General features: G+C 42.2%; 1 protein-coding gene across 1 annotated transcript; it reads left to right on the top strand.

The window, feature by feature from the left end:
* Positions 1 to 21,505: 21,505 nt before the first annotated feature.
* On the top strand, positions 21,506 to 23,222 carry FAM181B (family with sequence similarity 181 member B). The gene has a single exon (XM_036324846.1). It carries the CDS (start codon positions 21,721 to 21,723, stop codon positions 22,999 to 23,001), a length of 1,281 nt encoding a protein of 426 aa, XP_036180739.1. The 5' UTR covers positions 21,506 to 21,720; the 3' UTR covers positions 23,002 to 23,222.
* The last annotated feature ends 968 nt before the right edge of the window (positions 23,223 to 24,190 follow it).

A 24,190-nucleotide genomic window follows, 5' to 3' on the forward strand; every position in this document is an offset into this window, starting at 1 on the left:
ATTTGTGTATTGACTTCTGTTCTGATTGAACTCTCTAGAGATGTTTCTGTTTTCTAGACTTTATGCTGACTGATACACTAAAGTCCCAGGTTTTACCTCTGTTAAGTGGGTTTATTAATAATACCTGCAACATCTGGGAAAGATGGGTCTTTGCTTGGGTCCCACACTCATACAAACTGTATTTATTAAAGAAAATGTAGATAGCACTGTCACTTTATAATTGGTACTCAGTAAGACTTATACCCTCAAACATACACTCTCATAATTAACACTATTCAGGCTCAAGAGAAACGTGCCTCCATTGTTTTGTTCTGTATCTTGAAAAGAAAACTGTATCTGGATGCAATAAAAGTTTGTGATTTTTTTGTTTGTTTTTTGTTTGTTTTGTGTGCTAATTTCAAATACGTTTTCATTTAAGACATTGCATTTTCCATTTATAATATAATGCTTAAAAAGTGCAAGGTTAGATCCAAAGGCATGGAAGCATGGAACAGACTGACAAATCTCAGAGGGAAGGGGGGTGGGGCAGGAAGAGATTAACCAAATAACTTGTATGCATATGTACACTACCCATGGGACACAGATAATAGTGGGGTGGAATCCTGGGGTGGGGCAGGAGTTGGGTGGAGGGGAAATGGGGGAAAAATAGAGGGTCATTTATAATACTCTCAGCAATAAAGATAAATTTTATTTAAAAAAAGAGCAAGGTTATTTCCTTTCCCTGTGTACATGTTTCATATTCAAGTATCAAGAATGCCAGTTTCTATAGCAGCTTAGCCATGCAGTTTGCTAAAATTTGGGTTTTCGATGTTTTGTATAGAACAAAAACTAAATGTTTTCAGATTGCCTGCATCCACTTCTTCATTGGTAGGCCCAGAAGAGGAACCACCAATGAAGGAGCTCCATCACTAGGGGATCCCCAGGCATTCCTCCTGGCTTACCTCCTGCTCTGGGACAGCTTGGGAATCATAGGGCTGTGGACTTTCTCCAGCTCTCTCTGGTGATGTTCAAATTTTTTCTTCTCTGCAGTCTGATTCTTACCAAACCAGGTGATGGTTTCATTACATTTGTCAAGAATCTTCTGTGTATCCTTGAAGTTTCTCACCTTTAACAGTTGCCTTTATGTTGATTGCAAAGAATTCAAGTGAATTTTTGGAAAATACCTTGTCCCACTGCTTCTCTCTCATCTTCAGATGTGTACTTCTCAGCTTCTTGACCCATATGTTTGCTGTCTTCCTTAGTCAAAGGGTTCTTGTGTTTAATGATGGTAATTTGTTCTCTTTTCCTGTCCTCTTAACCACAGCAAAGACATTGAAGGTACCATTGCTATCAATATGAAAAGTAACTTCAATCTGAGGAACACCACAGAGTACAGGTGGTATGTCTATGAGTTCAAACTTGCCAAGTATTATCCATGGTTATGGTGCACTCATCTTCATAAACCAGAATGAGCACACCTGACTGGTGGTCAGAGTAGGTAGTGAAAGTCTTGGTCTGCTTGGTAGGATTGGTAGTGTTGGGCTTGATGAGGACAGGCATGCCTCTTCCAGCAGTTTCAATGCCAAGAGAAAAAGGAGTAATATTCAAGATCAAATCTCCAATGCTTTTAGATTTGTTTCCAGATAGGATGGATGCCTGGACAGCTGCAGGGCAAGCAACAGCCTCCTCAGGCTTAATGCTCTTATTCAGTTCCTTTCCATTGAAGAAGTCCTGCAGAAGTTTCTGAATTTTGTTAATACAAATAGAACTACCCACCAGGATAATCTCAGGGATCTGGCACTTGTCTAGCTTGGTATTTTAAAGGGCCTTATATATTCAGTGTGCCACAGAATAAATGAGCATTCAATTCTTCAATTGCGCACAGGTAGAAGTTGATACCTTCATAGAGTGACTCAGTTTCAATACTGGCCTGGATGCTGGGAGAGAGGATACACTTAGCACATTCACAAACAGTACAGAGGCAATGGTCAGCCCTCTTGTTCTCACTGATAGCCTTCTTATGCTTGCACTTGAACTCTACAATAAAAGAGTTGACTATTCGGTTGTCAAAGTCCTTTCCATCTAAATGGCTCTCTCTAGCTGTAGTTTTAATCTTAAAGATTTCATTTTTAATAGTGAGGTTTGACATATCAAAAGTGCCACCTCCTAAGCGAAGATCGGCTCATTTCTTTCTGCTCTAACCTTTTCGTTTAAGCTATAAGCAAAAGCAACAGCAGTTGGACCCTTGATGATTCTAAGTTCATTGAGACCAGAGATGCAGAGAGTCATGAAAGTAAGGTGATACTGTGACAACAGCATTGGGAGCTATCTTCCCAAGGAAGGCTTCTGTGATTCTCTTCATCTTTGTCAAAACCATAGATGACAGCTTTTCTAGAGGGAAATGTTTTGTCTCGCCCTTGTGTTCTACTTGGACCTGCCTGCATCATTCACCATCATGCAGTGTCAAGCTTTATATCAGACTGGTGGTTCTTGTTTAGGAAGGTTATTAATTATTGATTCAAGTTCTTTCATAGATACAGGCCTATTCAGAGTGACTATTTCTTCTTGCACAAGTCTTGGCAGATTGTATCTGTTAAGAAATTGATCCATTTTTATATAGGTAATAAAATTTGCAGGCATAGATTTATTTATAGTCTTTCTTCATTATCCTTTTAATATCCATGAGATTTGCAATGATGTCTCCTGTTTCATTTCTGATATTAGAAATTTATGTCTTCTCTTTTTCTTTTTTACTTAGTTGACCTGGCTAGAGGCTTACCATTTTTTATTAATCTTTCCAAAGTATCTGCTTTAGGTTTCATTGTATTTCTTCATTGATTTACTGTTACCTATTTCATTGATTTCTGCTATAATGTATTTAAAATATATGTTTATTGAAATTTTTTTGGTTACATTGGTTAATTAAATAGGTTTCAAGTGTACAATTCTGTAATAACATCATCTGTATATTGTACTGTGTATTCACCACCCATAGTCAAGTCTTCTCCTATCATCATTTAATCGCCCTCCACCCTCTTTTACCTGCCCTCACTCCCCTTCCCATACTGATGTCTCTATATGAGGGCTTTTTGCTTAATCCCTTCACCTGTTTCACCAGCTTTCCAAACCCCGCCTCCCCCCCCCACCCCCACCCTTGAGAACTGTCAGTCTGTTCTCGGTAAGAGTCTGTTTCTATTTTGTTTGTTTATTTTGTTCATTAGATACCACATATAAGTGAAATCATATGGTATTTGTCTTTCTCTGACTGGATTATTTCACTTAACATAATACCTCCTAGGTCCATCTATACTGTTGCAAAAGTTAAGATTTCCTTCTTTTTTATGGCTGAGTAATATTCCATTGTGTCAATGGACTACAGTTTTTTTATCCCTCATTTACTGATGGACACTTGGACTGCTTCCAAATCTTGGCTATTGCAAATAACACTGCAATGAACATAGGAGTGCATATATGTATTTTTTCAAATCACTGTTTTCAGTTTCTTTGGATATACCTAATTTTTATTATTTCCTTTTCTTCTGCTTAATTTGGATTTAATTGCCTCTTCTTTTCCAGTTTCTGAAGGTGGAACCTTAAATGTCTGATTTCAGATCTTTCTATATAGTAGTCTAAGAAATTCATTCAATGCTAAAATTTCCTTCTAAGCACTGCTTTTGCTGTATACTACAAATTTTGATAGATTGTGTTTTAATTTTCAGTTCACAATATTCTTTAATTTCTCTTGAGAGTTCTTCTTTGTCCCATATGCTTTTTTAAAAAGCATTGTTTAATCTCCCAGTATTTGGGATTTTCCAGCTACCTTTCAGTTATTGATATTTAGTTCCATTAGGTCTGAAAGCAGACATTATATGATTTTTATTCTTTTAAATTTGTTATATTGTATTTTATGGCCCATAATATGGTCTGTCTTAGTGAATGCTCCATGAAAGCTTGAGAAAAACATGCGTCCTGCTGTTGTTAGATGAAGTAGTCTATGGATGCTCATTATGTCCAATTGATGGATGGTGTCGATGAGTTCCACTCTGTCCATACTGATTTTCTGCTTGGTGGATCTGTCCGTTACTTACAGAGATTTTGAACTTCAAAGTTCCTTGTGGTACTATCAGTTTTTGCCTCATGTATTTTGACACCATTGTTCTGTGTATATACATTAAGGACTGTTATGCCTTTTTGGAGAATTGACCCCTTTATGATTATGCAGTGTCACTATGTATCCCTGATAATGTTCCTGTCAGTCTGCTCTATTTGAAATTAATATAGCTGCTCCCACTTTCTTTTGATTAGTGTTATGATAAGGTGTTTTTTCTTCTGGGTTCTTTTAGGATTTTTTACTTGTCTTTCATTGTCTGTAGTTGCAAAATGATGGGTCTAAGTATAGTATTTTGTAGTTGTTGTTTTGGCATTTATCCTGTTTGGTGTTCTCTGATCTTCCTGAATCTGTGATTTGATGTTGACATTAATTCAGGAGAAATTCTCAGATATTATCCTTTTAAATATTTCTTCTGTTCCTTTTTCCCTTTCTTCTCCTTCTTGCATTTCCCATTATGCAAATATTTATACCTTTTGTAACTGTCACACAGGCACTGAGGATAACTTCTTTCCTCAGAAAGATTACAAACTGGTAGGAAAATGGCACATCAAATTTTAGTCATTAGCCCTGGCCGATGTGGCTCAGTTGGTTGAAGTGTTGAGCTGTACACTGGAAGGTTAAGGGTTCGATTCCCGGCCAGGGCACATGCCTAGGTTGTGGGTTTGACTCCCAGTCAGGGCATGTATGGGAGACAACCAATTGATGTTTCTCTTTAACATCAATGTTTCTCTCAAACATCTCTCTCTCTCATCAATAAAACATATCCTTGGGTGAAGATTTAAAAATTGTAGTCATTAAAACAAATGGAATAATTAAGGAATGTTCTGAGTCCTATAGGAGCATGCTTCTCCTGGACTTTGATTTGATCACCATCACTTTTCTGGTCATTTTTCTCTAGATAAGCTGTAATACATCCACATTCTTCTTCACTTGTAGCCTGCCTGTGGTTGAATCTACGGAGATCCAGAAAGTCCTCTTCCCTCCCATCTTTAAGGCTGAATATCATTTGAATCAGGTGTAATTGTTAGAGTGAGAATAACTCATGAGTAGAAGAGTGGCCGATGCCATATGTAATGGCATTTGAATGGCCGATGCCATATGTAAAAGTTGGCCTGGTCTAATATGTATTTCTTTTTCTAATGTTTTTTAAAAATTAATTTGAGAGAGAGAGAGAGAAAGGGAGAGGGAGAAAGAGATAGAAACATGATTTGAGAGGCCACCTCCAATGCTCCCACTGCTGGGGATAGAGCCTGAAACCCGGCATGTGCCCCAATTGGGAATCGAATTGGTGACTTCATGGGCTGATGCTCAACCACCTACACCAGCTGGGCCCTAATATGTATTTCTTAATGAATATTTACCCCGTTGCTAAATGTCAAGATGTAATCAGGCCCACACAATCCACATAGAATGGCATAGCTAATTTGGACTCTAGCGATCTTTTTTTAAAAAATATATATTTTATTGATTTTTTTAACAGAGAAGAAGGGAGAGGGATAGAGAGTTACAAACATCGATGAGAGAGAAACATCAATCAGTTGGGATGTGCCGGCAACCAAGATACATGCCCTTGAATGGAATCGAACCCAGCACCCCTCAGTCTGCAGGCCGACGCTCCATCCACTGAGCCAAACCAGTTAGGACATTATCTTTTTTTTTTTTAATCCTCACCTGAGGATATGTATATGTGTGTGTTTTTAATTAATGAAAGAGAGAGAGAGAGAGAGAGAGAGAGAGAGAGAGAGAGAAGTATCTATTGGTTGCCCAACCCACAACCTAGATATGTGCCCTTACTGGAATTGAACCCACAAACCCACAACCTTTTGGTGTATGGGATGGTGCTCCAACCACTGAAAAACCTAGCCAGGGCTGGACTCTGTTAATCTTTAATGAAGATGAATGAAACTTTCTTTGCTCTTCTGGGTTGGAGAGAAATAACTATTAGGGCTCACAGTGTGCAAAGTCCATTCCAGGAGTGGTCACAGACTGCAGTTTTATTATGAGCCCAGAATTTCATGGTGTGGAGAGCCCATGATTTATTTTGGTTGACTGTGACCCATTAGTGGTAGATGGGCAAAGAATAAAACAACACTATTTAGTGGGTCACCATAGTTACTATTAAAATGAATACGTGCACAGGTTTATATATTTCAACTTCAGGATATTTTCAAGGTAGCTTTGAATTGTATAATGCAGAATCCTAAAAAATTACATAGATGCCTTAGGTTTAAAAATGAAAAATAAAGCAGATTCAGAAAGAGAACATAAAACTTCTTAGGAAGTTTTGCCTTTTCTATAGGGTGTCCCAAAATTCACGCAAGATTTGCACTTCAATTCAATTGCAAATCTTGCGTGACTTTTGGGACACCCTATATATTGCTGTGCAACTGAAAATCGGTGCTTGGATTCCAGTGACCCTGAACAATGAGGCTGGAAGTGGGCCTTTATTTATTTTACCTTGCCTTTCAGATTTCTCTTTAAATTCCAAGATGAGTGACTTCACCATTTTTGCTGGTAAAACGGTGCTTCAGAGGAAAACCAGAGACAGCCTTGACTAGGACTGTAAAGCCTGTAACATACTCAGGAGCAGATTCTTTGTAAACAAGAAGGATGGAAACAAGGAGGATGGAGGGACATGTTAAGAATTCCTAGCTCACCACAGCTTAGCAGAGGAAAGGTAAGATGACCATATGGTTATTTTACCTGACAAAGCACAGTGGCTTTGGCTTCTTGTGCGTTGAGTTATTAAAAATGATACGTCCTAGCATATGTGAGAAGTTCTTGCTTATCATGCTAAGAAGTTCTATAACTCAGGAGATAAAGTTGAAGGGAAAGTTCTTTGGAGCACTTACGCATACTTCTGAAAATCTCAAACCTAAAGGAGAGGCTACTGAGTCAGATGTCAGAGCACGCTACTCAAATCAAATATAACTGAGCTGAAGTATGAGAAACAATGGGTCTCCTCCCTGAAGGAGAGCAGAAAAAACAGTAACGAATGGCTCTTGGTCCTTCAAATATTCAGAATGAAAGAGAAAGCCTGGTCTTAAAACACTTTTTAAAAAACCCACTTTTTGTGTGACATATTACAACACCCCCTGATATTTATTTCTCAAAGTTAGACCATTTCTTTGCAGCCTCTAAGAGCCCCTGAGACCCCCTTGGGGATGATGGTGGTGGATAGAACGCACACTATTTCAAGCCTGCGTTCTAAGTCTTCCCATCTCATTGTCTGTCACGAGGAAGCTTCCTGGACATATTAAACTTTTTAAAAACTTCAATTCAATAAAAATAAAGATTTTCCTTTTAGGTCACCATTTCTTCTGGCAGACTGAGTCTAAAGTGCACGTTATTTCCCTTTAATTTAACAGCTCCAGCAGCTTTTCCAGTTAAATCGACTGTTCATTATTGAGCTCCATTTATGAAGGGGCTGTGCAGTGCAGTTTAATGAATCCTTGGCACAAAGCTCCCTTTCAGGACTAGGAAAGAATAGGGGCTGTTCAGGCCCTGTAGGGCTGTATGTCAAAGCCAGCCCATAATGCCTGTCAGCCAAGGGCAGAAATTCCCACTGATATAAGAATGTGCAAGAAATCAACTTTCACCACTGACGAGCAGATTAAGACACAATCAGGAAATGAGACTGTAGGTTTAGAACAGTGACACCTGTTTGAACAGAGCCATTTTCTCATCCTTTGATCACTGTGTGGCTGGGGAGGGTGCTGGTAGAAGCAGCAACACAGCCAAGGTCTCAAAGCCTTCCAGGGTCTGGAGAGGGGAGGGAAAGACCAAAAGGCCATTCTGGTGGAGGCACCTTTGGGGTAGGTGTTGTGCTGAGTGCTTTTCATTCCTTTTCCTACTTCAATCCTCAGAACAAGGATGAATAATCAATTATGTGAGGATTAATCCCGTGTGACAGGATGGAAACTGAGGCTCACAGGATTTCATTTTTGGTTTGAGGTTACAATGCTAAATTGGCCACGAAATGGCAATGACGAGATGGAACATAGGTCTGTCTGGCTCCTGGTGGTTGTCTTTTCTAGTGCTCTGAAGTGAGTCTAATTGATAGATTTGCTCCTTTGGAAACATCCCTAGGAATATTTAAAAATTCTTAATTCCATGGAGTATATACTGAGTGCCTACTATGTACTAGGCATATGTGCTATACATTGGGGATACAGGCAGATGAGACATGGCGTGGATGTGTGAGGAGTATAGCTATAGGCCTGCCTTTAGTGCAAGACAAATCTACTGTGAGTCCCAGCTCTGACAACATATAACTTTCGAACCTTGCAGACCTTGGGGAAGTCCCTCTCACTAAGCCTTGGCTGTGCTGCTCTTTTCTCAGTCTCCACCCCAGCCACAGTGTTCAGGATGGTGGATCTGGTAACTCTGGTATTGCTGACTACTCTTCAGAGGGTAACATGGTCCAGAATATTGCTATAGAATGATGTACTAGATGCCTTTGTGTTATGTTAAAACCATAAGATCCCTGAGTTCTCAAGATGGGTGTGCAGATGGGTTGTCTTCCAGGATCATTATCATGGAGCACATCAAGCCTGATAAAGTATAATTTTTAAAAAGGTAGAAGGACTCTCAGACAAATATAAAATGAACCTCACATAAGAGAGTCTATTCAACTCAGGAATTAGCAATGGAATCACTAAGAGGATGATTGGTTCAAAGAACATTTAAGAAGCCAAGAATATATATTAAGCATTGAAAGGGGCAGTTTACTGGATTACATTTTTTAAAACTAGGTCATAAATTTTTGTGGCTATCTGTTTCATGGACAGAAATTATTTTTATATCTACTGGACAAAACTCTACCAGGTCATAAGCAACCTTACTAAATCTGGCACCTTCAATCAATAGCAATGCTGAGAGCAATTAAATACATTCCTCTGGACAATCTATGGTCTTCGTTCTGCATAACATTGAAAGAATGTGAGACCTACCTTTCTGCCTTATTTCCAAGTTTTGGATAATTTTTCTAGTAAGTCCTATATTTTATAGACAAGTAAATTTGGACCTACGCAGAGAAAGTAAATGGTTTGCATACATCATAGTGAGTTATTGGCAAAGCCAGAACCAAAACCCAGATCTCCTGTCTCCCTAAAAATGTTTGTTCCTTTTTATTGCTGTGGAAACACATAACAGTCTTGTTTTTTCCATTAGAGATCAGAGAAAGAGAAGACTTGCCCTTTTCTGATTGCAAATATTGAAGGAGCATATATTTTCCAGGGCAGCTTTTATATTAAGATCAATTAAATGTGGGAACAAGAAAATATGCTAACTGAGCCATTCTGTTAAGATACAAATTAAAAAGTTAACCTTGGGGCTTAAGTCTTTGTAAATTTTTTTCAGTAACAGTTGACATACTATATTATATTTGTTTTAGGTATATAACTGTGATTATACATTTATATAACTTACAAAGTGATCACCCCAGCTAGTGTTCCTGACACTACTAATCCGTCAGTGTGGGCCCTTGAGTTGAAATCTCTTTACTACAGTTAACCATGTAATGAAAATAAGGCCTAGCGGGTACTGTGGTACTATGCCCAGATCCCCTCTGGGAGGTCATGAACCCATTCCTCGGCAGTTGAATCTACTGTCTGCTGATGGCTGACAGCTTGACCCTTCAACCAAGCATTGCCCACAGCTTAAGAAAATTGCCTTGCCCAAGTTCATATCCTCTCTCAAGTCCACTGGAGACCAATGACTGGCTGGGTGATGCAGGGATACAAAGGTCAGACCTAGCTTGCTTCAGAAAAGTTTCACTTACCAAGAAATACTGCTCAGTCCCAGGCAAACTGGGACAGTCAGTCACTCATTTTTATTAAGTCCCTCCTGAGGGCAGGTACTGTTCTAAGTGGTGGAATATGTGATTCATCTGGGCTGGATAGTAAGAGTGTGGGATTGATTAGTGATTTCTGTAGTGCCACCACATTTCTTCTTGGATTTTATGGTGGTGTGGGGTGACTCCCTGGTTTCCAGGCTAATTATTGATAAACAATGTCACCTTTTATCTACAAAATGTCCTCCCACAAAAGATCAATTTTATAATCATCCTAAGAAAGAAGTTCTATTCAATGTGGTTATTCTTGCCTCTCTCTTCTGAAAAGTGCTCCCTTCTCTCTGGATCCTATTTGGGACAAATGGCCTCCATCCTCACTGCATTTAGGAGTTCAAATCAGATCCTCTTTGGCAGAGAGGGGTTCCTTTAGCAAGTTCTGTTCCTAGCTTAGCAACACAAAACTCTCCTGAGGCAAATATGCAAACATTCCTGGCAACCTTCCTAGAATGGGCAAGAAGGAAGTAGATTCTGGAGCTGTGAGGCAAAGTACAGGGAGAATAAAACAGGTTACAACCATAGGAAATGATTTTGCCACATGTTAAAGCAGAACTCTGCAGATATAGACACTGCCCTAACTAAAATTACAATCAGAAGCATGTTGACCCTGAAATTGAAATCAGACACTCTTAAGTTTGAAATGGAGTTTAGAGGTCATCTATCCATTTTATAGAGGAGAGACAGGCCAAGGTTCCATTCCTTGTAGAGCAGGATCAGGACCCTGGTTCTTTAAACCTCCCAGCCTCGTGTATCTTCCACTGGACCAACTTCTGATCTCCAAGGAGAAATTAGCAGTTTGTAGCAGTGACAATACCATGGAGGCAGCAATTTGGCCTTGGATAAAAGAGAAAGATTGCTCTGAGATCTGGGAGGCCGTGGCAGAGGGGCTGGCGAGAAAATTGCCATATGCAAGAGCCTGGGCTTTGCCTGGCTTGTGTAAACAGAGCATGACATCAGGTTGGGGGCCAGAGTCTTTTCTGGTGCCAGGAAAGTGACAAATGCTAAAATCTGCCGCCACGAATACAGCAGTGTGCCACACGCCAGGGAACACACGGAAAGATAAGTTCCTCTACTCAGAAATCTATTTCCATAAGACCACATCTTCGCTCCTTTGCACAGTATTTGAGGTACGGTTTCCGATCTTCCTCTACCCCCTGCCTCACCCTCTACATTCCAGCCACAGAGTACCATTTAAATTACCTTGACGCTACCCTGCAGCTTTATACCGCCATGTCCTGGCTCATAAGGATTCTCTCTAGGATTCCCACCCCCACCCCTGTCTTTTTTTTTTTTTTTTAACCTATCAAAAACTCTCCTTATCCTTTATGGCCTAACTCAATGGCGTCTTCTTTATAAGCCTTCTCCAATCTTCCCATACATAATGATTTACTCTCCCCTGTGTGCTCCAGTGACACTCTGCTTGTGCCTCTATTCAAACACTGTCCCAAGGACAGGAAGCATGTCTATGCCATTTCTCTATGCCTAGAGCATGGTGTACGTAGGATATAGCAGGTGCTCAGCAAATGTCTGATGAATGAATAAATAAATGGCATGACTGCTGGACTCAAATAAATCATAAAGAATATGTCTCTCTTCTTAGGACCAGGACTTGAGATGTGCATCCTTGGTGCTTAAGTGGGAGCCTCACACATAGTAGGTCCCAATAGATATTTACTAAGTTGCGACGATAGACAAGTACTAGCTGATTCAAGGCAGACTGGGCATCGGATTTAGATTTAAAGCTAAGTACTGTAGTACCAGCTGTTTGACCTTCATCCAGCTCCTCAACTCTGTGAGTTTAGTGTCTTCAGTAAAATGGGGGTGATATTAACTACCTAAAAGAGTTATTGTGAGGATTAAATGAATAATATGTGAATGTGCCCAGTACTGCTTTAAAAATAAGGCAGGAACTCAATAAATGCTTGTTGGGGGAATGGACAGATGAAGGAGTGCCATAAAAATGATAAAGTATTGGGGAAGCATGAGGGAGGGAGATAAGACAGCCTGAGCTTGTGTTAACAAAGAAACAGGAGGGCTTTTTGAGAGACACTATTATTTAATGTGGATTTTGAAAGCAGAATAGAATACTCAGAAAGTACAGTGGAATTAGTGATAGCCTGGTTCTACCTTACAGAAATATAATCTATTTCCTGCTGCCTCAAATGCTGTGCCCTACAAAAGTCACTTTAATAATAACTAGGAAAGACCAAGTATAATATAGCAAAACTAATATACACAAGGGCATCTAAATTCAGATTTTCTTTTCATTAAAGTGTTTTTGAGGGGTTGAGGCAGGGGGATTGAGAGATAAGTGTGGTATCCTAAGATTTGAAAAGCTTCCCCTTAACTCATTTCCTCTTTGATACCGCCAGGAAGTGCTTTCCTGAAAGAGCAGGCAGGTTTAATGCAATTATGCGATGTTGGCCATCCCCAGCTTGGCCCTGTGCTAGGCAACCCCAGCTGGCCTCACACAAGAGAAAGCAAACTTCAGCTGCCCCCCAGGCCCTTGTTTTAGCACTCAGCAGAGAAGTGTTCCAGCGGTGGGGCTGGGCTGAGCGAGCTACTTAGCTGTTTAATTGAATGAATTCAACCTCATATAATAGGATCTAGGTCTTTAAGCATTTCTGTCTGCCACACCGGATATTGGGCTGAGGGCTGCTCAAGTTACCCTGCTTTGCTGAGGCCCTGGGTCTCTGGTTGTCTGCCCTTGTCCCATTTTGGCGTAAACCTCTGTGGGCTCAAAGCAGCGTTAAAAAGTGTGTTCAGATGAAATCGTTCCACATTGATTCAACTGAAGTCTAGTGCTTCTAAGAGGAGTAAGATACGAGGTATTTGAATGATGTCTGAACAAAAAAGGTTCCACATGGAGGGTCTAATGTAAATTTTCCCATTTCTAGAAAAGGAAAGGGAGCAATCACTATTTGGAAATCAATATTTTCAGCTCCCTCCTGGACTCATCTGCTTAGGCCTGCAGTGGACTGACCACATGACTGAGCAGGGCCTGAGTGAAATATAACAGAAAAGAATTGAAAGGCAGGTTAATCTTCTTCAACCTTGCTCTCTGCCAATCCGTCATGCATACTAACGCCAGAGTGAGATTTCTTTTCTTTTGTGTTTTATGCATAATGTACACACACGGACATGACAGATTTTAAGTTTACAGTCCCTTGAGTTTTGACAAATGCGTATACCCCTGTAGCCAACATGGCCCCCCTTTCAGTCAACCCCTTCCCCCACAGGCAACCGCTATTCTGATTTCCAGCACCATGAATTGGTTTTCCTGTGCTAGGATTTTTATATAAATGGAATCTACAGTACAGTATGCACTCCTTTACCTTTGGCTTATTTGGACCAAGGTAATGCTTATGAGATTCAACCATGTAGTTGCAGGGTAGTTTGTACTTTTTTCATTACCAAATATATTCCATTCCATCATATCACAGAATAATATTTCTAAAATAAAGAACTCACCATTCTCTGTGCTTAAAATCCTTTATAGTACCCCATTGCTTATATAATAACGCCCCAAATTTTGATACTGCATTCAAGTACCTTCTTCTCTGGCTCTGGCCTCGTCTCCAGCTACTCCCATCCATGCAAACCATTCTGTCTCTTACTTCTGTGCTTTCTGACCTGGCTGTGTCATCACCTGAAATGTTATTTGCCCCCCTTTTCTTTTCTGTGGCAGGTTCTTCTCCAGTTTAGGCCTGTGTGAAGCCTTCCCTGACCTCCTAGCCAATTATTCCTCTGTCCCCTGTGTTGCCACAGCCCGATTCGTCCCTCAATTATAGATTGGATGTTGAGGTCCTTGTATATGGGATAATGCAGTTTCTGTTGGAAGTTCTAGGATCCGAACAGTGTTGTGCTCTGTGAAGAGAGGATTTATAGATAGCAAGTTGGTCATTTCATTGGTTGGATTAATGAATGTGGTTGTCCAGCATGATGTAGAACAGCTTTTACAGCCCACATGAATCAGGGTCTGTCTCTTCACTGTCCGAACATTGCCGGGAAGGAATCAGGCGATGGAGATCTATTACCTCACTGCTGACACCATCTCCTCAGAGAGCTAGTGCTCATCTGTAGATTGCCTAGGGGGCTCTTTCTCACACTTTACACATCCGGGAACCTCATAATGAGAACTCAGCACACATGCATACCACCAATTTTTTTGAGATATAATTCATATACCATAAGAATTGACTGTTTAACGTGTGTGATTCAGTGGTTTCTAGTATATGCACAACATTGTATGGCCATCATCATATCTAATCCCAGAACATTTTTATCACTTCAAAAAGGAACACCACACCCATTAATACAGATCACCACTATCTAATTCCAGAACATTTTTATCACCTCAAAAAAGAAATACCACACCCATTAATACAGATCACCAATTTTAGGCAAATGAAATAAATTCTTAAAAAATTAACCATGGCTTAGAGTGTGCTAGGGTGAGGGACTGACGTATGAAGAGGAATTGTGTCAGGATATGAAGAAGGATTGTATTAGGGTTAGGAACCATGGAAGAAAAATTGCTAGATTGTCTTAGAAAAACAATGTGTTATGATATGCTCCAGCCAGGTGTGACTCTGTTTACCCCCCCTTTGTGCTTATGAACTTTCTGTGAACTTCTAAGGAACAGCTAATGGAATGCTTTGTATTTCTTTCTAACACTGTTTTGCTATAAAGGATCATACTGCACCCTTGATCTCTGCCACATGCTCCGAATCTCCCAGAGGGGGAGATAGGCGCTGTGGTCAGCTGGCCAGCTTAATAAAAGGCTCTTAAATTTAAATTCTGAGTCAGTGGTCTATCTCGTTGAGCCAACCCATAACAAGAGCAAGAGAACACAGCTTTAAATAGTAATAAAAGTATTTCATACCAGTCAGACTAATTTCATATCAGTTTTTCAGGTTATTTGCAGAAATCCAGATCAGTATCCAATTGCTTCAACTGTAGCTCAGGTTTTGTAACTAAGCAATTTTTCTTACTGTCTGTTCCTACTAAATTAGAAGTTCTAGCTCGCAATTATAGGTTGTTGGGAACAACAGCAGATGTTTGGTGGTTCTGTTAGACAGTTCTGGATATTTGCATCAAACAAGGTATCTTGTCCTTTATACGCCCAACAACTGTCCTTCCCCCTTCTTCCTGTAAATTGAATACTGACCAATCTAGGTTTTGGACAGAGATTCCCTTCATCTCAGTAAGTATAGATACCTACCCAGCTCCAGAGGTTAAATTATGATTGGTCTAAACAAATCATGGTAATATCCTTTCCTATGGTAATAGAGTGGTGCAAGGGTAAGCATATTGTCAAGTTTGGGCTAGGACATGTTTTTCTCTGGAGAGGGCCTCTCTTTCTGTATAAAATCAAAGCATCTCCAGGAAAAAGCCCTTTTCTCTTTCAGAATAGGAGTGTGATGTCTGGAAGTGAATCAGCCATCTTGCAACCACGAGGCATTCAGAGAAGGATAACTAACACATCAGGGAAGATGGAGCATAAAAATAGAGTCTGGACTCATTGTGGTAACAATAAACAGCTGAATCAATGCCAGAAATTGCCCACATTAGGATCTATCTATCTATCTATCTATCTATCTATCTATCTATCTATCTATCATCTATCATTTATCTATCTATATATCTATCTGATTTTCTATTACTAATAACCCAATTATAAAGCTTTCGAGCTCATATCTCATCAGATATTACAAGCATAACACCCTTGACTATTTTAATTTGGTAGAAGGCACTTCCAATTCCACTTTTGGCTGCATTTGGTGCTAGAAATCCTTTTCAATGCTCCATTGCAGCATGCTGACATGGTTTTGAAATATTTTTTTAATAATAAGCCTTTAATTTCTTTCTTGGATAAGTGTGAATCATCACCTAAAAGGAAAAATCAAAATCAAACCTTAGGTAAGCAAGTTGCTTTCACCACAATTCTATCCCTAAAAATCCTGTTATCTTATCCTCAACATGAAACAGTCTTGATATTTTGCCTCTAAAGTGATTAGTCCTGGCTATTCAGGATACTGAATATGTTGCTAAGATAAGGCACTTGAGAAATACCCTTGACATTGTTACAGTATCCTTATTAGCATTATAGTGTCATTATGTCTACTAAGAATAGAGTGATTGTGAAGTAAATGAAAAAGCTCCAATAGAATTACCTTTTAAATTTAAATTTGTTATTAAAATAAATATGTGCACAGTTTAGAAAGGAAAATAGTGGTGTATTATAATTTTCTTCCACATTATCTCTACTCTCACTTTGAACATTTAAAAACGACTTCTTTCTAGTTTTACCTACATGTTTGAACATAATCTTATTTGGCAGACATGGAGATGCACTGCTCTGATTCCTCTTCAAGAAAGAACTCTTCACCCAGCTGCTCTGAGTATGGCTGGCAGCCTCAGGTTCTCTTCTCCCTCCTCTAAGTTGAGGCCACACTCTTCTTGAGGTGCTGCCACCTGTGATTGCAGTATTCCTTGAATGAGTCATCTTTGCTCTGTAGATGACCATTGTAGTCTTGTAGAGACTTTTATCAGATCTATAAAACGGAGGCCTTCCCTACTTGGCTTCCTCTTTCCTTTCACGGGTCTTATATTTGCACTGAATACTCTGAAGCATTCCTTGTCCACTTCTGCTTTCTCTCCCTTTTATCTTTTATAAGTGCCACGCCTAGAAAACCACTTGTCCTGAACACTCTATTACTTATAGGGCACTTACACCTCTTCCACCTGCGGGTTACTCCCCTCTTCCCTTTCCCAGTCCCCCCAGTGTAGTTGTGGAGCACGTTGTTCAGTGGTTCCCTGATCAAAGTTTCTTGACAGGCAATGTTACAAGACATGTCGTAAAATATTGGTATTCTATCCTCAAATTTGATTGATCATTGAGTTCGGTATAGAATTCTAAGTAAAAAAAAATTTTTTTTTCAGATTTTCAAGGACATTTTCCCATTGTTTTCAAAGTTCCAGTGTTGTTAATAAAAGGTCTGATGCTATTCTGATTCATTTTTTTTCCTTCCTGGAATCTTTTATTTATTCTTTAATATTCCATAAATTCATAATGATGTGCTGTGTTATGGATATTTTTAAAAAATTAAATTTGCTAGATATTTATGGGTTCTTTCAATTTGGAAATGCTTCCAGACCCACTGAATAATGAAGAAAATATAAAAAAAGGGGTATCCAAAGAAAGAGGGGGGATACATCATGGAAGAGAAGCAAAGAGAATTCCCTGGGTAATGACCAAGAGAGGTATCACAACAATAGTATATAGCAGGCCTAGTGACAATCCACAGTTACTGAACAGAAGAATAGAGAATCCCTAGAGAAGGACATGATGTCTCCAAGAAAAATAAGTGGAAGTAATAGATTTCCTTATGTATTTGACCATAAATCCTTCAGTTTGTAGAATCCTTCAGTTCTACACTGTAAAAATTATTTTTATTTCTTTGATAGTAATTTCTCCACACATCCAGGGGTTGCTCCAATAACTGACCCATAACATTATGAGTTATAATAAAAGTTATTGTTTTAAGCCACTCTATTTGGGAGTAGTTTGTTATGCAACTGTAGGTGACCAGAATAACATCTAATATTTTAATAAGGAAAATAAGATCTAGTGTTAGTAGAATGTGGTTTGCAGGAGGAAAGTATGAGAGAATAAAAGTTAAAAAAAACAACCAAGAGATACATTTTGGGGGGTGTACAATTTGTAAGGGAAAATTTTTGATGAAATTGATACTTTATAAATTGTGTGGTGAAACTGAGGAATTGATTTGTTTTATTTGAGGCTTCAAACTAGTGAGTGACAGGAAATTGGTATGGGGAGAGAGAGTGAGGAAAAAAAAAGATGCCTAATTATTTCTCCCTTTAAGCATGTGCATTCCTGACATCTCTGAGGACTGAGCTTGTCCTGCAGGGAATATGATTAAAGTTACAAAGAGGAAAACAAAATAAGTAAATCAGCTTTTGATCCCGCTGCTATATTTACCCACAAGAAAGGAGGCAGCTCTCAGGTGGGCTTTTGTCTAGGTAATGTCCTGAAATCCAAGTGTAAAAGAACAATGTGAAATCTCAATTCTCCCAAACAGTTTGGGGTGAGTTCAACTCTTGAGCCCCTGGGGGCTTGGTTCCCAAGGAGACTAATCCCACTTGCTCAGCATTAGGTATCACTGGAGCAAAAGAGCTCTAGTTTGGAGCTCTGCAGAGGGGCCCTTAGTGCAGCCTGAAGCGGGCTCCTTCTGCCTCAGAGGAAGTGAAATGTATTGATGTCAAAGCCACTCAAGAGGGTGTGCTCACTCTGGGTATAGGAGGAGGGGCTGATGGGCCTGGCAGGAGCTGGCCACTGACTTTGTTGAAACGAATTTTATCCCAGAGTTCTTCCCTAAAGGAAAGATCAAGGAAGAAAGCAATTGAGACCGTGAGCTGGGGTCTACATGTACAACTTAGTTAGATATTAGAAAGTTCAAGGACTTATTTCGGTTGTAGGTATAGAGCTATTTCAAGCCATTTTTTTGTTGCCTTATTATCTGTAGTGTCCATAAACACCATTGCTTTGATATGACCATGTCTCTGCCCAGACTGTTCCCAGAGATATTGCTTCTTTGCTTGGCACAAAATCTTAGCTCAATTACTACCTGTCTATGCAGCCTTCCCCAAGTTTTCTGAGCTGAATTGAAGGTCCTTTTATTTGATCAACGATTGTACCTTTAATTTAATTCCTTCAAGAAGTATCATATTACATGATAGTGACTTGTTTGCAGGTCTGTCTTTCCACCAGAAAGGGTAGAAATCATGGCTTATCTCTGAATTCATCATAGGAACACAGTGCTGAGCACACTCTTGGTGTCAATATCTTTCAGTTGAATGAATGAGTGACTGGATGCATATTTTATGTGTAAAAATAAATTTTGTGAATCAGGCTACAGAACTTACATGCCATGAAAAACTGATATTTCTATATGGACCTTTATGGTTGACAAAGAACTTTCACTCCATTATCTCATTGATTTTCACAATAGCCTGGTCAACTACCTCACACTCACTATTATTCCCATTTTCTAGATGGGAACATTGAGGTCTAGAGGATTAAGTGACTTTTCTATATTCAGTTGGATAATAGAGGGTTAGACTGCTCCTCAGTCTCAATCTCTGGCTCTAACTTCATCACCCTATCTACTATATTACACTGCCTTTTTCTAAGTGTCTATAACTGGCAAATATTGCTGCTCTCTTGCATCTGAAAAATAGTCACTCACTTTGTTGGGGGAAAGAACAATTGATGCTGATTTTATAGGGGGATGTTGGTAAGAAATGAGTGGTGTCAAAGGAATCAAAAGCCAGCACATTTGTGGAGACCGTATTTTGTGCCAGGAGCTTTCATATATACCATTTCAAAACAATTTTGAGGTTTTGGGATGATCTCTATTGTACCGATAGAAAAAAAGTAAGATTTGGAGGTATTATTTCTCCCTTGTTGTGTCATGTAATTTCTACAAAGACTCTGAGAATAGTTATGACTATTCCCATTTTTCAAATGAGGAAACTAAGTCTTAGGAGGATGAACTGACTTAAACAAGGGTACTTCATCTAGCAAATGGCAGGCCAGAGTTTGAGCCTCGCTTCATCTAACTCCAAATCCACTTTGATGCTTAGAACACACATGATCTGGAAATTTAGAGACTTTTACATATGAATCTTTCCATATTCCATTGATTTTGAATATGTTTATATTAGGGCTTAACTAACTCTTTGGGTATTAAGAGAGATATTTCAGACTAAAGATGTAAATTAAATGTATTTTCCCATGAAATCTGTGTCGGGGTTTGCAAGAGCTGATCAGTTGAAAGAAGGTGAAAAAGAAAAGAAAAGAAAAAGTTAGTGTTCTTGGCTGCCAGACCCTATGGAATGGCCCTGTCTGGAAGGGGAAGGGAAGAGCTGACATCCATATCTAAGGGGTGAGAAGTACAATTCAAGGCCAGGCCTACACAATTTTTCTGAGTGCAAATACCACCAAGAACGAAATAGATAGTCCAGACACAGAGGACAAAAACCTGTGTGTATAAATCCAAATGAAAGATACATTATAATTGAGCCAACTTGAATTTAAAATGTAGTTTGTTGAAGCTATGATGGCTTGGGAAGTGTCTACTTCATCTCCTAAATGAAGAGTGTTCATCTAGCCTTTCTTCTTTGGAAAGGGTGTGCCTTCAGGGCACTCACTAATGGTTTTTACTATATTCTGAAAAATGGGATGTAAAGAAAAAAGCTTTGAAAGAGATGGTATATATATATCTACCCCATGCAGACTCTCTACCTAACCTACAAAAACTTATCTAGAGAACACAAAGAGTGTTTTCATATATATGATCTCATTTAATCCTCATGAACACAATGTGATAGAGAAGATACATAAGGGAAGAAAGTAACTTTTTGTGTATTTTAGAGAAATAAAGGCAAATACTCATCACAGGCTATGGAACAGTCAACAGATGAGAATTTTTCACAGGAAGTTTCTTTTAAATATCACAAGTGCCCTGTGAGGTTGGCAACCTCACCTGCGTTTTACATGAATAAGCTAAGTCAGAAAGAGGTCAACTGGTTTGTCCAAATCCATCCTCATCAGAGCAAGGATTTCAACCCAAGTCAAGAGCTATTGAGTGTTGGGGCTAAGACCAGAACCCAAGTCTTTTCTGAATCATCTTCCACGTTTTACCATGTTCATTTTCTCTATCCCAAGAGGAATGCCCAGGTGAAACTGGGTCTAAATGAACTTCAAGGTGATTCTTGAAATGCAACAGAAGTTCCAGAAGGACAGCCTAAATGGTATGACTTATGGATCCCAATCCATATTTTGTTCGAAGATGCTGAGAGTTTTATACACACAGAGCTCTTTCTCAAGCACCAGCTGGCTTAGTGGGAGCAACTCCTTTCTCCCTTGCCTCCTGCTATCTACCACTAAAAAAAAAATGAGCCAAGCTTGGCCTCAATTTACTATACACTAATTGTTACTTCTGACAATCAATGAGTAGAAGAAAGAGCGCCAAAGTTGAGAGTCCTGTGGAAACACCAGTTAGACTCTTAGCACCAAGGCTAGAGCTCGAAGAGACACAAGTGTCCTCCCCGCAACTTACGGATAAATAAAACAAGGCCAAGAGAGACCACAAGTTTTGTCTAGGGCTTAGAATGGCTCTGGAGTCAGATTAGACTGGAAATGGCTTTGACCAACTCATTGAAACTCTCTAAGGCTCAGTTTCTTCATTTGTTAGATGGTGATAATCACATGTACCCCACGGGGCTATTGCTCAAAGATTAAAGGAGGCAAAGAATGAACATCACAGGGCATAAGCAAGTGCCCAGTAGCTGGAGCTGTTGTGGCCAGTGCTGGGAGTGAAACCCAGGTCTTCCGAGGGGCGGTCCCATCCTCACGTCCGGCGATGGGAAGTAGCCAAGAGAAACCCGCAGGGCGAAGGGAAACTAAGGGGTTAAAGCGATGAGCTTGAGAAAGGCCAGAAAATTAGAAAAGCAGACCACCCCCCCTCCAGCCAGCTCAGTAAGCCCCTCCCCTCCGCCACTGGGGCGGTCGCCGCGCGCTCCCTCCTTGTGTCCCTCCCTTACAAGATCTAATGAGCTCCCCCGGGAGGCCGAGCTGCGAGCCGGCCGGGAGCTAGGAGGCCGCGCCGGGACGGGATCCGGGCCTGGGGAGCCGGCGGGAACCGGGCGGGGGCGCACCGGCCGCGCTGCGGGCCGCCTGGGAGACGAGGCAATGGCGGTGCAGGCGGCGCTCCTCAGCACGCACCCCTTCGTCCCCTTCGGCTTCGGGGGCTCCCCGGACGGGCTGGGGGGCGCCTTCGGAGCCCTGGACAAGGGCTGCTGTTTCGAGGACGATGAGCCCGGGATGCCGGCGGGCGCACTACTGGCGGGCACCGAGGGCGGGGACGCGCGCGAGGCCACCCGCGACCTGCTCAGCTTCATCGACTCGGCGTCCAGCAACATCAAGCTGGCCCTGGACAAGCCGGGCAAGTCCAAGCGGAAGGTGAACCACCGCAAGTACCTGCAGAAGCAGATCAAGCGCTGCAGCGGCCTGATGGGCGCCGCGCCCCCCGGCCCGCCCTCCCCGGGCGCCGCCGACACTCCGGCCAAGAGGGCGCTCGGCACCCCCGGCGCGCAGACGGCCGCGGTCCCGGCCCCCGGCAAGGCCGCCCCCCGGCGGGACGCCTCGCAGGCCGCGGCCGCCAGCCTGCAGAGCCAGAGCCTGGCCGCGCTCTTCGACTCGCTGCGCCACCTGCCCGGGGGCGCCGATGCCGCGGGGGGTTCGGGGGCGGCGCCCCCAGCCGGGCTCGTCGGAGCGGGCTCTGGGGGTGCGGGAGGGGATGCCCCCGGCCCTGCGGGGGGCACGGCGGCCCCCGGCGCCCGGAAGGTGCCGCTGCGTGCCCGCAACCTGCCCCCGTCCTTCTTCACCGAACCGTCCCGGGCGAGCGGCGGCGGGTGCGGCCCGTCGGGGTGCGGCGTGAACCTGTGCGACCTGGAGAAGGGCCCCGAGACCCTGGAGTTCTTCGAGCTGCTGGGGCCCGAATACGGCGCCGGCTCCGAGGCGGGCGTCTTGCTCCCCGCGGAGCCTCTGGATGTGTTCCCCACCGGCGCCACGGTCCTGCGGGGACCCCCCGAGCTGGAGCCCGGCCTCTTTGAGCCGCCGCCGCCGATGGGGGGAAGCCTGCCGTACCCGGAGCCCTGGAGCGCCCCGGCCTGTCCCGCGACCAAGAAGCCGTCCCTGGAGCCCCCCCGCGGCGGCTCGACCTTGACCGAGCCCTTGCGCCTCCTGTACCCCGCCGCGGTGAACTCCCCGGGCGGGGAGGACGGGCCGGGCCCCTTGGCCTCTTTCGGCCCCTTCTTCTCAGACTGCGTCCTGCCCCCGCCGCCGCCGCCGCCCCGCCAGGTGGCCTACGATGTGTGCTCCGGCTACGGGCGCACCGCGTACCCCAGCCTTTGGAGACCCGACGGGCTTTGGGAAGGGGACCCCGGGGAGGAGGGAGCGCCCCGGGACTGACGCGAGGTACCCTCCCTCGCGTGAGAGACTGCTGTGGAGACTCCAGGTCTCTCCCAAGACGAAAGAACGGTTGGAAAATGCACGTGGAGATGAAACGGGATTAAAAGTTTCAATAAAAGAAACACGAAAAAGAGATGAAGAGGAGTCGGGCATTGTTTTAATCACAATCTCAAGTGTTAAAAAAAAAAAAATAAATAAAAAGCTGTTGGCTCTAACTGGAACAGATGAGCCAAGACAGGGTTTGGGTAATGGGGTGGGGGTGGCAGAAGGGGCAGGAGGTGGCTTCTGTGGCCACCTGTCCCCACTCCAGCTTTCCAGCAAAAGGTCAGTGTATATTAGTGTAATTGCCCCTTCCAAGCAGTGCCCTGGTCCTCTCCCTCCCTCTCCTAGGGCACCATGAATTAAATCCTATATTGAAGAGACTGGATCGGAGGTTTATAGTTATGGATTTGGGATGGCTTCCCGTGTGGTCTCTTTACCTGGTTAATGTTATTAAGGACGGGGGAGCGAGGCCAGTGGTCCTCCGCTGACCTCCCTTGTGCTGGTCCTTGAGGGTGAGTCTCTTCTCTGTCACTCTTCCTCTTAAGCTTTTCTCCTCCCTTTTCTGTATCTTTATCTTTCTTTTCCACTCAAATCAGTGTCCTTCCTCTCTTTCCTTCTCTGACTTCTCATTGCTCTCTCTGATGATTTTGTTTCTCTCAGCTTTTCTTGCAAACCTCTTATATAAGAGGCTTAAGTTGGGCAAGCCTGGGATCCATTTCTTTCCTTTCCTGCTTCCATTCTTCAACCACTTTGAGAGGGGCATCCTGGGCAAGTTATAACCTCTTTGCATCCAGTTTTCCTTATCAGAGAGGGTGAGGATGACACTGTTCCTCCACTTCTCCCTTCAGTTTGCTGGGAAGCTCAGAGAGGAAAAACATAACATGCCTCGAAGCTGCTGCAGTGCTTTACTTGATTGGTTCCGCAGGCTTAGGTGGAAGCCATTAGAATTCTGAGTCTCTTGCTCTTTTTTGGCCCATCTATTTGCCTGGCGATTGCCTTTTTCTTTATAAACTGTGCGCTCTCCCTCCCTCTCTCCTCTTGCTCCATTACTCCCTCCAGTCTGTTCTCCCTCCCTGTGCTTCCTCACTCCCTCTACCCATACCCTCCCCAGTGGAAGGAATGGTGAAGGGTGTCAAGTTCCCTAAAG

The sequence above is a fragment of the Myotis myotis genome, unplaced genomic scaffold, assembly GCF_014108235.1.
Source record: "Myotis myotis isolate mMyoMyo1 unplaced genomic scaffold, mMyoMyo1.p scaffold_m19_p_10, whole genome shotgun sequence".
Lineage (NCBI taxonomy): Eukaryota > Metazoa > Chordata > Mammalia > Chiroptera > Vespertilionidae > Myotis > Myotis myotis.

Excerpts from the sequence above, each read along its gene's own strand:
- FAM181B (XM_036324846.1), top strand. The coding sequence starts at position 21,721 with ATGGCGGTGCAGGCGGCGCTCCTCAGCACGCACCCCTTCGTCCCCTTC.